Source organism: Aegilops tauschii, chromosome 5, assembly GCF_002575655.3.
Source record: "Aegilops tauschii subsp. strangulata cultivar AL8/78 chromosome 5, Aet v6.0, whole genome shotgun sequence".
In the NCBI taxonomy this organism is placed as follows: domain Eukaryota; kingdom Viridiplantae; phylum Streptophyta; class Magnoliopsida; order Poales; family Poaceae; genus Aegilops; species Aegilops tauschii.
Window position 1 is genome coordinate 567708985 of NC_053039.3, and position 14023 is coordinate 567723007.

General features: G+C 48.4%; 1 protein-coding gene across 1 annotated transcript; it reads right to left on the bottom strand.

Annotated features, from left to right (window-relative positions):
- Window positions 1-11290: 11290 nt before the first annotated feature.
- On the bottom strand, window positions 11291-12939 carry LOC141022727 (uncharacterized). The gene has a single exon (XM_073498985.1). The coding sequence runs from the start codon at window positions 12770-12772 to the stop codon at window positions 11840-11842; it is 933 nt and encodes a 310-aa protein (XP_073355086.1). The 5' UTR covers window positions 12773-12939; the 3' UTR covers window positions 11291-11839.
- Between the last annotated feature and the right edge of the window lie 1084 nt (window positions 12940-14023).

The following is a 14023-nucleotide window of genomic DNA, read 5'->3' on the forward strand; positions in this document are numbered from 1 at the left end:
CACAACAGTTTAAGCAATCGTAATATTAACCAAACCACAAACAAAACCTATGTTCTGGAACCCATTCATCATCACCTAAGAAATAGCAAATTGCACAACACCTACACTACTCATGCGTGGGTAAAGTATCAAATATCTTCATCTAGTCTAAGTAGATAGTACCAAGGGTTATTTAGCAAGCCTATGTAAAGAGTTGCAATTCCCAAATTCCGGCATCAAGAGATATGCCCATAACAATCACATCCATTTGTTAAACATATATAATAGCATGACTAAAGGCTCTAATTATTAATAGGAGCATTAATATTGACCCCAGGTAAATGTGGAGCGATACAAAAGCAGCTACGTATCATCCAATGGCCTAGAATTGTCAACATCGAACGAAAACATGCCATCCTATTCAAACTGGCTAATTACAAGTAGGGAAAATCATATCTAGCAGACTATCATCACCAAAATCATAAGCAGGACAGTGCACCATGACAATATCATAATCATGACTTCAAAAGGTTAGGATAACTAAACAACATGCATCTTGACTAATATGTTTTTTCATAGAAGTTACAGCCTTACCAAGCCACTCAACCGATTTGAAACACCACGACATGTGTGGCCCATGCAGGTCCTTGCTGGCAGTCGCTGCAGGGTCATGGGAATTCAGATTGGCTCCGACGTGATCTACATGTCGGAACCGAACTTCATCGTCGACGTCGGCATCTGTGTTGCTGGCTCAACTGGTCACCTTTCCTGGACCAAGGACTACGCTTCGCGTCAAATCGTCATGATCAGGCGGGTGCCTTCATCATCAACTCTGATCCTAGCCGAAGTCATAGAGGAATTCGTCCATGGAGCTTGGGGGCTCAACGTCAACATTGCCCTCGTGTGATCATGCCGTTTTTGTTGAACAACGGATTGTGTTCACCTTCTCCGCCTCCTCGAGTGTCGCTTTGATGATTGCTTCGGTGAAATTGTGTGGAATTGAGTCTACAACAACCTTGTAAAATTTCCTCGCGTTCCTATGGAGGTATCTCCGGCAATCTCCGACATACCGGAGCCCAATCGAATCTGGACGGGAATCTGGATGACTTTGTGGCGAGGAGTCTAGCGTCCATCCCGGACATCCGTTGGAAAATCCAACTGTTCATCGGTTGCGCAATTCCTATGTTGACCACCACTCAAATTTCAGCTTGGTCCGACCGTTCAAACTCTAGGGAACGTCCGAGTAGTAAATCAATTCTCTGATATGTTTTCTGCGCGCAAACAAATCTGACCCGAGTTCATCTTTTCATGAACGGGTTATCGGACATCCTTTTTGAATGAAATTGCTACTGCTGGTACACGTATGCCTACGGCCTCGTCCACACACGGCGCAGAGCTCGCTAGCACAGAGGGACGGCGGCCTGCTCACCGCGTAGCATTGGATTTGATGCCGCCAAGGATGGGGGCCTTCATGCTGTGGGCAGTTTGGTTTAATTAGGCGAAGGCAGAGCAGAGGAAAGAAGACTAGACAAAAGTGAGGGAGGTCGGGAGGTGGTGTTTTGAGGGAGTGAAGGGCGAGGCGTCCATGGCTTGGTCGCCGTGATACCAAGATTGAGATGCTTCAATCAATTATTAAGCTAGCAGGCAAACGGAAAGAAAAAGGTATGCATCAGTTTCGTTTTTATTAGTTTTGCCTTTTCTTTATTTCCCTCTTTTCCTTTTTTTTTTCCTTTCCTGTCTTAGTTCTTTCATAATTTTTTTGTTTTGACTTATTATCCCTTTTCATTTAGAAAATGAACAGCATGACTTTTTTATCATATGATTTACATATTTTAATCACCTGATGAATTTTTTTAACATACGATGAATGTTTTTTGATATACAATGGCTATTTTCTTAAATACAGATAATTTTTTTAAGTGTATATTCTGTTTTATATGATTTCTTTTCAAAATTATGTGAATTGTTTCATAAGCATGGCTACTTTAACAATCACATGTACATTTTCTAAAATACATAAACACACTTTGTAAATTCAAGATTTTTTTCTAAAGATTTATTTAGAAACTAAATGAATATTTTTCTAAATAGGTGAATTGGTTTGATAGTATAAGAAAAATTTATTTAGAATAGTTTTATCGTGAGTAAGCATTTTTTTTGTTTACACAAACTATTTTGTCAAATGTGCACAAAGAAAAATTGAACAAGAATACTTTAGAAATACTATATATGTAAGAGGAGAAAAAGTAAAACAACCAAGTGGAAATATATAAAAAGAACAAAAAAGGGCAAAAGCACTGGAAAATCACAAATATAGGAGTCTAGCTGCATGGGTTACTTGATATCATGTTTATTTAACATTTTTTCACTCTACCTTGTAGCTTGCATCAAAACACACTAATGTCCTTATCCATTTTTTATTTCGTCAAGTATTCATTTCACATTTAAGATGAGAGGGACTGAATCAGTAGCCATTGCTAGCTAAATAATAGGCGGCAGAACCGTGTTATTAGGCCAACCTTCTTGAGAGACTCTTTTATCAGACGTGCTGTCGGGCGCCAAATGATATATATCGCTTGTACCGGGCATTACCTAGAGCTTGCCTGCAGAACCGTCTTGATTTATTTTATTATTTTTGGCTTTTTGTTTATTCCCCTTTTGCTGTTCTTCTTTTTCTATTTTTTCTGTTTCTTTAGTTTTCTTTTGATTTTCTTTTTTTACTTTTTTTACTTTTTCATTTAGAGAATTAATATTAGACATGACTTTTTAATCACACGGTTATGGTCACGTAGCACGGTTTTATAATAACCGATTCCTAAATGTGAGCCAATAATAGTAACGATACAATTTGTATATAGAAAGTAAACCCTGGCCACTCCATGGCATATTCATCATGGAACCTACAAAGGACGCATATAAACTCCATTTTTTTCCCTTTTTGCTTTCGTGTAGGAGGCGCATGACTCCATGGATGACCAGCCATCATTTTTTCTGTGACGTTGACCGTCACTAACAATTACGATGATGCATTTGACCGGTCAACTATTCTGGCATGAAGACCCAATGAGATGCTGACATGGCTGCTACCAAGTGGGTCCAGACGTGGGTAATTTGGCTTCTTACATGTGGATCCAATGCCATACGCGGGCGACGGCATGCATACCTATCCTAATTTGTAGATGCGGTCAATTTATTATATATTGCAATTGGCGGGCATATTTGAAAATTTAATCATTTTTATAATTCGTATATGAATTTGTGCGAGATTTCAATTTTAATGCCAAGTCAGCTATCCTTACTCGATTAAATGACAGACAATTATCACACAGACTTTCTGAACCATTACAATAAAAAACCATGGGACAGAGCCACACAATAAAATTAGGCACATGGCGCATTTTCATGACCATCAAACAATGCACTAGTATGATGGGGTTTGTTTGCTCAGCTATAGACATGGGATCCTGGCGTCGCAATCGTGGCGATGTACTTAAGCGTCCTATCAAGATCATTAAGCTTCTTTCGATAGCTAACGTTTTCTCTTTCTTAGCATTCTTGATGACTTCAAGTTCTCCCTTCTGGTTGCGCCAACCTCGGTTTGTGTCAGTGGTGGCCGCCCGGTGGCGCGAGGCGCGTGATGCCCCCCATCGCGCCCTTTCGGCCGTTGACTCCTGACACTTTTGTGCTAAGCGGTCCCGGCAATTCATGAAAGGATGGGGTGCAAATGTGGGCCGTGACATTCGCGAGCGTAAGAAAGCCCTTCTTGAGGCCATCCAGGCCCTCGATCTGCGGGCTGATGCCGCAGGCCTCTCTGCTGAGGAGTGGATGCTTAGGTACGACCTGGAAGACTAGCTCACGGTCATCTACACGGACGAGGAGGCCTACTGGCGCTTGCGAGGTACGCAGAATTGGGTCCTCAAGGGGGATGCCAATACCGCCTACTTCCAGGCCATTGCCAACGGTCGTCGTCGCCGTAATTCCATCCCGCTTCTCTGGGACGGCGAGACCCTCCTGCAGCTGCCAGAGGACATCCGGGCCCATGTAGTCGGCTTTGACAGAGACCTATTCTCTGCCTCCCCTCGGGGAGGTCTTGCCCTGGCGCAAGACATCTGGCCGGCCCACAGTTGTGTCTCTCCTGCGGACAACGCGGCCCTTACGGCCCCGTTCTCTAAGGCTGAAGTGTGGGCGACAATTAAGGGTATGAACCCTTCTTCGGCCCCCGGTCCGGATGGCCTCCCAGTGAAGTTCTTCCAGACTTTCTGGGAGGTAATAAAACCGGAGGTGATGGCCTTGTCTGAGGAATTCTTTGTAGGGTCCATTGACCTCGCCAGGCTGGACTTTGGGATCATCACCCTCATCCCCAAAGTAACTGGGGCTTCGGATATTCGCCAGTTTTGGCCGATTACGGTGATTAATGTCATCTTCCGCATCCTCGCGAGGGGGTACGCCCTTAGGGTGGCCCCCATTGCCGACGGGATCACTCACCCTGATCAGTCGGCATTTATTCAGGGCCAGTATATCCTTGACGGAGTTCTGGTTTTTCACGAAGCACTCCATGAGGTTCACTCCAAACACCTCAAGGCAGTCTTCCTGAAACTGGATTTCCACAAGGCGTATGACACGGTCAGTTGGCCCTTCCTTCGGGAATGCTTGCTGCGGAAGGGCTTCAACGACAGGTGGGTCTCCCGAGTGATGCAAATGGTATCCTCAGGCCGGACCGCGGTGAACATTAATGGCGAGGTTGGCCCATTCTTCCCCACATCTTGTGGGATGTGCCAGGGCGACCCCTTCTCACCGTTCCTCTTCAACATGGTTGTCGATGCTCTGGCAGCCATCTTAGATAAAGCCAAGGCTGCGGGCCACATTAAGGGCATAGCCCCGCATCTAGTTGGGGGGGGGAACGGGATCTCCCTCCTCCAATATGCGGATGACACCATTATCATGGTGGAAGGCTCGGCGACCGACATCATGAACTTGAAGTTCCTCCTGATATGCTTCCAGCAGATGTCTGGCCTCGGGATCAACTTCAATAAGAGTGTGGTAATGGTCTTGGGATACTCCCAAGACGAACGGCAGAGCATCACGGATCAGCTCAATTGCCAGCTTGGGTGTTTCCCCACGACCTATCTGGGGATCCCCATTAGTGATTTGAGGCTCACGGTGGCTGAGCTTCGCCCCACAGTTGGGAAGCTTCAACACCGCATCGAGGCTTGGCAGGGCCGATGTCTCTCGAAGGCGGCCCTGACAGTGCTTATTAACTCGTCCCTGGCCATCCTTCTCTTATTCATCATGAGCTTCTACAGCCTTCCTGAGACTCTGATCACGAGATTGCCATAGTTCAGGGGCGCTTCTTCTGGGCCGGCGAGGGCGACAAGTAGAAATACAACATGGTTCGTTGGTCGGAGATTTGTAAACCGCCCTACCAGGGTGGTCTCGGGATCATGTCCTCCAAACGCATGAACATTGCCCTCCTAACGAGATGGTTTTGGCGGATTGCCAACGGACAGGGTGGCCTGTGGCTTCACCTCATTCAGCAGAAATACCTCCGTGGCCAGCCTCTCACCTTCTGCCAGTGGTCTGGAGGTTCCTAGTTCTGGCAATCCATCATACAGCTCCTACCGATCCTCCGCATCGGCACCTTGATCGCGGTTGGATCGGGCACCTCCACGATGTTCTGGTTCCATAGATGGGCTGGAGACTTACCCCTCGCGGCACGTTTTCCCTACCTATTCTCCATCGCGGTTGACCCGCGGATCTCTGTCGCGACGACCCTTATTGACTTAGGGCAACTCGCGTTCCGGAGAGCGTTTGGCCTGCCTGAGAACGCGGACTGGCATGAGCTGCTGGAATGCATCGCGCTGCACGAACCTGATCTTGAGGTAGGAGAAGACCGTGCCAGGTGGCGTCTAGAGCCATCTGAGCAATTCTCCACTAAATCTCTATACCAGGCCATCACAGCTTCGCTGGGTCATGAGGTACACACCACCATCTGGGATATATGGCTCCCCTTGAAGATTAGGATTTTCTTGTGACAGTGGATTCGCGGCTGCCTCCCATCCGGCGTGGAGGTCCTGAAGCGCAACGGCCCAGGGGATGGGCGATGCCCGCTCTGCGGGCCTGAAGAGGATTTGAACCATATCTTCTTCACATGCTTGTCCGCGCAGTTCCTATGGAGCTGTTTCCGTGAAATAGTGGGTGGAAGCAGGGACCACAACAACTTCCCCGCTCTTTTCGCGGAACTCCAGGCGTCAGCTCCCTCAATTCGCCACATTAGGTGGCTGATCATCGGGGTGCTAACCTGGACGCTGTGGACTGTTAGGAATAAACTTTTGATTCAGCGCATTCCTTTTCGACGTGCTACTGACGCTTTGTTCAAATGGTCTGGTTAGTTGCAGTTTTGGCGGCCGCTTAGCCGTCCCCGGGAGATAGATGCCATCACCTCCATCATCATCCAGCTTCGCTCGATGGCTCTCCTTATGGCTCCACCGCTTCCCCCACCAGCGCCGGAGCCGGATTAGATCTTCTACACCTCGCCACCGCCGTTATGTTTGTTGTGTGTGTCTTGCGCCGATGTTGGGCTTGTTGTGCTGTGCCCACAGCTGAACTTGGGTTTCGACTGTGTGTGTGTGTTCGTCGGAACTGCCTGCGGTGGCTGTGTGTGTGTGTTTTTGTGGTCGGAACCTTGTTAACTTTGTGCTCGATGGTTGCTTTTTTTATAAAGAGGGGAGAAAGCCTTTTTCGGTAAGGGAAGTGTTGATAGATTCAAGATGATTATGCAGATCTAACAGGGCCTTTATCAGGCATTCCATTTAGTCTTGCCGCTCTGGCAGAGCCTTCTTGACACCTTCAAGTATGTTTTTGCTAGTGTAAAAGTGTACGTAATCTTCACATATTGAAGTTCATGCTACGCACCTGGCACGACATGCTTCATGTTCTTGCTGCTGCTCTTCTAGGTCCATCTTGACAGCTTCAAGTTCTAGTTGTTGCTCTGCTAGGGTCTTCTTAACGGCTCCAAGTTCTATTTTCTGCTCACCTAGGGCCTTCTTCATAGCATGAAGTTCCTACTGCTGTACAACCAATGTGTGCTCGACTGCTTCTTTTGCTTCATGGTGCACCACCACCACATTGTTGATAGCTTCAGGTTACTGTTTCTGGACCCCAATACTTGCAAGAAAGTCATCATTTGAGAATCCTTGCTTTCCTACAAAATAATATATACGGAGGTTACAACATATGGATGAATTCCAAAATATATATGCACATGCCGCAATACACAGAGGTAGGGTAAATAAAGATAATTACATGTAAATTTTATAAAACATGTGAACATTCTTAGGAAAAAAGAAAATCATTTTCTAAATACATGAGTATCTATTATAAATTATATGGATATTTGTCTAGATAGTTCATGAATCATTTTTGAAAGTACAATAATTTTTTATTTAGAATAGTCAAACACTTTCTAAATTCAATTACATATTTTTAAATGAGTGGGCACTTATTTTTGTACACGAACTATTTTTTCAACAACAACAACAAAGCCTTTAGTCCCAAACAAGTTGGGGTAGGCTAGAGGTGAAACCCATAAGATTTCGCAACCAACTCATGGCTCTGGCACATGGATAGCAAGTTTCCACGCACCCCTGTCCATAGCTAGCTCTTTGGTGATACTCCAATCCTTCAGGTCTCTCTTAACAGACTCCTCCCATGTCAAATTTGGTCTACCCCGCCCTCTGTTAACATTCTCCGCATGCTTTAGCCGTCCGCTATGCACGGGAGCTTCTGGAGGCCTGCGCTGAATATGCCCAAACCATCTCAGACGATGTTGGACAAGCTTCTCTTCAATTGGTGCTACCCCAACTCTATCTCGTATATCATCATTCCGGACTCTCGATCCTTCCTCGTGTGGCCACACATCCATCACAACATACGCATCTCCGCCACACCTAACTGTTGAACATGTCGCCTTTTAGTCGGCCAACACTCAGCGCCATACAACATTCCGGGTCAAACCGCTGTCCTGCAGAACTTGCCTTTTAGCTTTTGTGGTACTCTCTTGTCACAGAGAATGCCAGAAGCTTGGCGCCACTTCATCCATCCGGCTTTGATTCGATGGCTCACACCTTCATCAATACCCCCATCCTCCTACAACATGGACCCCAAATACCGAAAGGTGTCCTTCTGGGGTACCACCTGGCCATCAAGGCTAACCTCCTCCTTCTCACACCTAGTAGTACTGAAATCGCACATCATATACTCGGTTTTAGTTCTACTAAGCCTAAACCCTTTCAATTCCAAGGTTTGTCTCCATAACTCTAACTCCTATTTACCCCCGTCCGACTATCGTCAACTAGCACCACATCATCCACAAAGAGCATACACCATGGGATATCTCCTTGCATATCCCTTGTGACCTCATCCATCACCAATGCAAAAAGATAAGGGCTCAAAGCTGACCCCTAATGCAGTCCTATCTTAATCGGGAAGTCATCAGTGTCGACATCACTTGTTCGAACACTTGTCACAACATTATCATACATGTCCTTGATGAGGGTAATGTACTTTGCTGGGACTTTGTATTTCTCCAAGGCCCACCGCATGACATTCCGCGGTATCTTATCATAGGCCTTCTCCACGTCAATGAACACCATATGCAAGTCCTTCTTTTGCTCCATATATCTCTCCATAAGTTGTCGTACCAAGAAAATGGCTTCCATGGTCGACCTCTGATACGTCCATTTTGCATGATGCTTTTATATCGATATTTATTGCATTATGGGTTGTTATTACACATTATGTCACAATACTTATGCCTATTCTCTCTCATTTTACAAGGTTTACATGAAGAGGGAGAATGCCGGCAGCTGGAATTCTGGGCTGGAAAAGGAGCAAATATTAGAGACCTATTTTGCACAGCTCCAAAAGTCCTGAAACTTCACGGAGGCACGTTTTGGAATATATAAAAAATACTGGAGAAAGAATCAACCAGAGGGGGCCCACACCCTGGCCACGAGGGTGGGGGCGCGCCCCCTGCCTCGTGGGCACCCTGGCAGGCCTTCGGTGCCCATATTCTGCTATATGAAGTCTTTCACCTTGGAAAAAATCATAAGCAAGCTTTCGGGACGAAACACCGCCGCCACGAGGCAAAACCTTGGCGGAACCAACCTAGGGCTCCGTTGGAGCTGTTATGCCGGGGAGACATCCCTCCGGGAGGGGGAAATCATCACCATCGATCCTCTCAGCGGGAGGTGGTCAATCTCCATCAACATCTTCACCAGCACCATCTCCTCTAAAACCCTAGTTCATCTCTTGTATCCAATCTTTGTCCCAAAACCTCAGATTGGCACCTGTGGGTTGCTAGTAGTGTTGATTACTCCTTGTAGTTGCTGCTAATTGGTTTATTTGGTGGAAGATCATATGTTCAGATCCTTAATGCATATTAATACCCCTCTGTTTATGAACATGAATATGATTTGTGAGTAGTTACGTTTGTTCCTGAGAACATGGGAGAAGTCTTGCTATAAGTAGTCATGTGAATTTGGTATTCGTTCGATATTTTGATAAGATGTATGTTGTCTTTCCTCTAGTGGTGTTATGTGAACGTCGACTACATGACACTTCACCATTGTTTGGGCCTAGAGGAAGGCATTGAGAAGTAATAAGTAGATGATGGGTTGCTAGAGTGACAAAAGCTTAAACTCTAGTTTATGCGTTGCTTCGTAAGGGGCTGATTTGGATCCATATGTTTCATGCTATGGTTAGGTTTACCTTAATACTTCTTTTGTAGTTGCGGATGCTTGCAATAGGGGTTAATCATAAGTGAGATGCTTGTCCAAGGAAGGGCAGTACCCAAGCACCGGTCCACCCACATATCAAATTATCAAAGTAACGAACGCGAATCATATGAGCGTGATTTAAACTAGCTTGACGATAATTCCCATATGTCCCCGGGAGCGTTTTCCTTCATATAAGAGTTTGTCCAGGCTTGTCCTTTGCTACAAAAAGGATTGGGACATCTTGCTGCAGCTTATTTACTTTGATTACTTGTTACCCGTTACAAATTACCTTATCACAAAACTATCTGTTACCGATAATATCAGTGCTTGCAGAGTATACCTTACTGAAAACCGCTTGTCCTTTCCTTCTGCTCCTCGTTGGGTTCGACACTCTTACTTATCGAAAGGACTACGATAGATCTCCTATACTTGTGGGTCATCAAGACTCTTTTCTGGCGCCGTTGCCAGGGAGTGAAGCGCCTTTGGTAGGTGGAATTTGGTAAGGAAAAAATTATATAGTGTGCTGAAATTTACTGTCACTTGTTACTATGGAACATAATCCTTTGAGGGGCTTGTTCGCGGTATCTTCACCCCGGCCAATAGAGCAAAGAGTTGCTCCTCAACCTACTGAACCTGCCGATACAAACACACACACACACACACACACACACACACACAAGGCCGGATACAAGGACGCTGATAACAGCAACACTACCCCGACAAAATCCTAGCCAACATCAGATGAACATAATAAGCACTACTACGAAGATGTCGGGGCCCTCAACCGTGGGCGGGCCACCGCGAGGAGGAGAAGTCGTGTAGGACGAACAATGAGCTCCAAAGCGACGCCTTCAGCAAGGGAACGACACCATTGTGTCGCCACCGCCCAATCCAAGGATTAGAGTTTCCCCCGGAGCACTCCGACGACAAATGAGATGCCGCGACGGCGCCTTCAAGAAGAGGACGACGCTAGAACGCCGGTGCCGTCGGCCTGGCAAAGCAGAACGGGTTTTCACCACCGGCAGGGGCACCCTGCCCCTTCCCGAAGTCCCGTGCCACCACCGGCAGGCCTCGCGCGCACCACCACACCATGGCGCCACCCCGACCCGACAAGCGCGTCGCTGAGTCCAAAGAAGAGGGAGGGAGCTCACCCGAGTCCGACGCTGATGAACCGCCGCCGGAGAGACCCGCAGTTGCCGCGCGCATATCAGACAACCACCAGGCCACAGCAGCGCCGCTGCAGACCACCCCACTCCGAGGTCAAGACCGACCTCAGCCACCGTCCCGCGCCGCCCGCCGCCATCCAGGAGCCGGATCCGGGAGGGTCGGGCCGGATCCGCGCCAGCACGCCACTGCCCAGATCGGGAATCCCAGCGGCCGCCACACCACAAACGAGCCTGCCACTCGACATCGTGTCCCCACCAGGCAACCCCGCCGCCGAACTCCGAGCACGCCGCCGCGCCGCCGGCCCTGCCAAAGACCGGCGCCCCCACTCGACCGGCTGTCTCACGCCAGCCGCGGAGCACGAGGGCGAGGAAGAAGAGGCCCCGCCGCCGCCCCCACCGACCGGGCTTCGCCCGACGGCGTCGCTGGGCGGCGGCGAGGGAGGAGAGCAGAGGAGAGGGAGGACAGGTCACGGCAGCTAGGGTTCACCCCGGTCGCTCGCAAGAGCGACACGGGAGAGGAGGGGAGAGGGATTATATCCCGTGATGCCCTGTACGTTTTGAGGGGAAATGGGTACTTGGATTTGGATAGATGAAACAATCAAGCACCTTTTCAATCACGAACAGAGAAACTGAAACACTAACCATTACTGATAAAAAAAACCTAACCATTACATACGTAATACAAAATGAATATATGGAGAAAAAAATGGAGAAATTAATCAATTCGGCTGCTGCACACGGATTAATTGCTTGTTCATCATCACAATACAATTAGCAAGACACCTTTTGTGCCATGACAATGACATACATCAAAGCTAAGCAAGACTAGTACATCATCTCTTGGATCATCTCCTGGATGCAGGTTTCGGAGTTCTTCATCACGCACTCGGCCCTCACGTGGTGAAAGGATCCACTCTCCTAGACTAGTACAGTCGTGTCGTCGCACAAGCCGAGCAGCTCATCTAACGTGCACCGGAAGGCCTCGTCTTCATCATCTGCAGCACTAGTGCCTTCTTGGACTTCGCCGTCGAGTTTGCCGGGCAAGAACCCCTGCGCCACCACAGCGTCATGGAGCACGGGAAAATCTTGAAGCATGTCGTCGGTGAAGAACCCGCCTGGATCCACGCTTCCGTCGTCCACAGCTCCGGGCGGCAAGAACGTCTCGCCTTCGTCGGACATGAACCAGCGCCCATACTCGTGAAGCATCCCGGGTTGTTGGACGATCGGCGGTTCCTGGCGGCGTGGGGTTTGGGGACGTGGAGCATCCGGGTGCTGGACGTCGGCGGCCTTCCTTTTCCTGGAACCGGGAGCATTGATTACCTCGTGGTATGTGGTCTCGCTCCTGTGACGAGACACGCAGACCTTGCAGAGCACCAAGCCGTCTTGCTTGTCATCGCTGTACTCGTTCATGCACCAGCCGATCCTGATCCTCTCTTTCTCTCCCGGCAACTTCTTGACGTAGCTGAGGTTTCGTCTATGGCCTACGAGTTTACCTTGGTTGTCTAGCACGGGTATCCCGCCCTTCTCCGAGTGCCAGTAGTAACCCTCGCCGGCGTCGGCCACGCCACGCTGTCGCCTCCCGCCACCGCGGCCGCCTTTGGTCTGGTGACGACGGGCAGGGGTGAAGAAGTACCAGACGCCCCCTTTCCCGTCGCCCTTGTCCGTTCCTTGCGCGTGTTGATACATCTCGACGAGGTCGCCGGGGGCGGCGGAGTAGGCGTCGAACTCGTGGATGAGGCGGCTGGCGAAGAAGGCGTCGGCGATCCGTGGGCGGAGGAACTTGGTGATCAGCTCGTGCTCGGCTGGGTCGAAGGCGTAGCCGGCGGGAGGATCCAGCTTGCCGTCGGCCATCGCAGAGCTAGCTACGCACGTACGAGATGGATCAAGTAGCTAGGTATGTACGTGTAACCCTGAACTCGCTAGCTGCTTGCCATCTGGGTACCTAGCTTATATAGATGGATCGACAGCGAGCCCGCCCGGGATTCAGTTTCCTTGACCGGTCATACGTACGTGTCCTAAGCAATCCGTACATGAAATGGATTAGTACAGCAATCCGTACATAAAATGGACTAGTGCAGCACGCCCCATGATGCTCCGTCGCGGCACCGACCTTGCTCCATTGCAGCTCGCGTCGGTGCACCTTGCCGCTCGGTAATACTCAGCATGCTTCGACGGACATGGTGATGCTACGAGGCGTGCTACATCGACCGCCGCGATGGCGCTTTGACGGCCACGACAATGCTTCAATGGCAGACTTCGACGGTCGCGGTGATGCTACGGGACGTGCTTCGACGACCATGGCAATGGTGCGGCAACATGCTTCTAACGTCGGTGTTGTACTTGGATGGCAGCGATGATGTTGTGACGACATGGTTGGACAGCCACGACGTCCTGCTTCGACAACCATGATGATGTTGCGGCAACGTGTTCCAGGGCCACGAAAGTGTTGCAATGATGGACATGGCTGCACCAACGATAATGCAACGACTGCAGCGGTGCAGCAATGGTGACCCGGCTGCTTCGATGATGCTACGATGGCATGCGTCGAAGAAGGTGGTGGCGTCAATGGTGCTACTCTAAACATTAGCAACCTTCACTTTACCACAATCAGCATCGAGAAAGATGGTGTTCTAGTATTTGTACCATCACATGTGTAGTTACCTAGCAAAATCACTGCATATGGAGTACGTTAAAAAAGATCATTTAAATAGGCAGTTGTCCGAACGCTACCACATGTCACGAACTTTGGATACTTTTGCGTGTGGAAGACAGAGCATTCGCTACCTTCCTGCGTGGGAGATAGCGCTCGCGCCACACGATCATGTGGGATCGGACGGCTCTGGACGTGATTGATAAAGACAAGAAATCATCCGACTTATTTAAAACATTTTCCCTCGCCGAATGCTCACCTTTTACTCGCAATGGCCACTTGTCGGTTAGCCTGGTTGACGCATTTCTGTTTGTTTGTGACTTTGCAGTGTTTTTGCTGCTTTATTTGTTCTTTTATATATTTTTACTGGCCTTTCTTATTTTATCAACTTATGATTATTTTATTATATTATAAAAAATATGTCTGTTTTATTCTAGGTAATGCTTTTTATT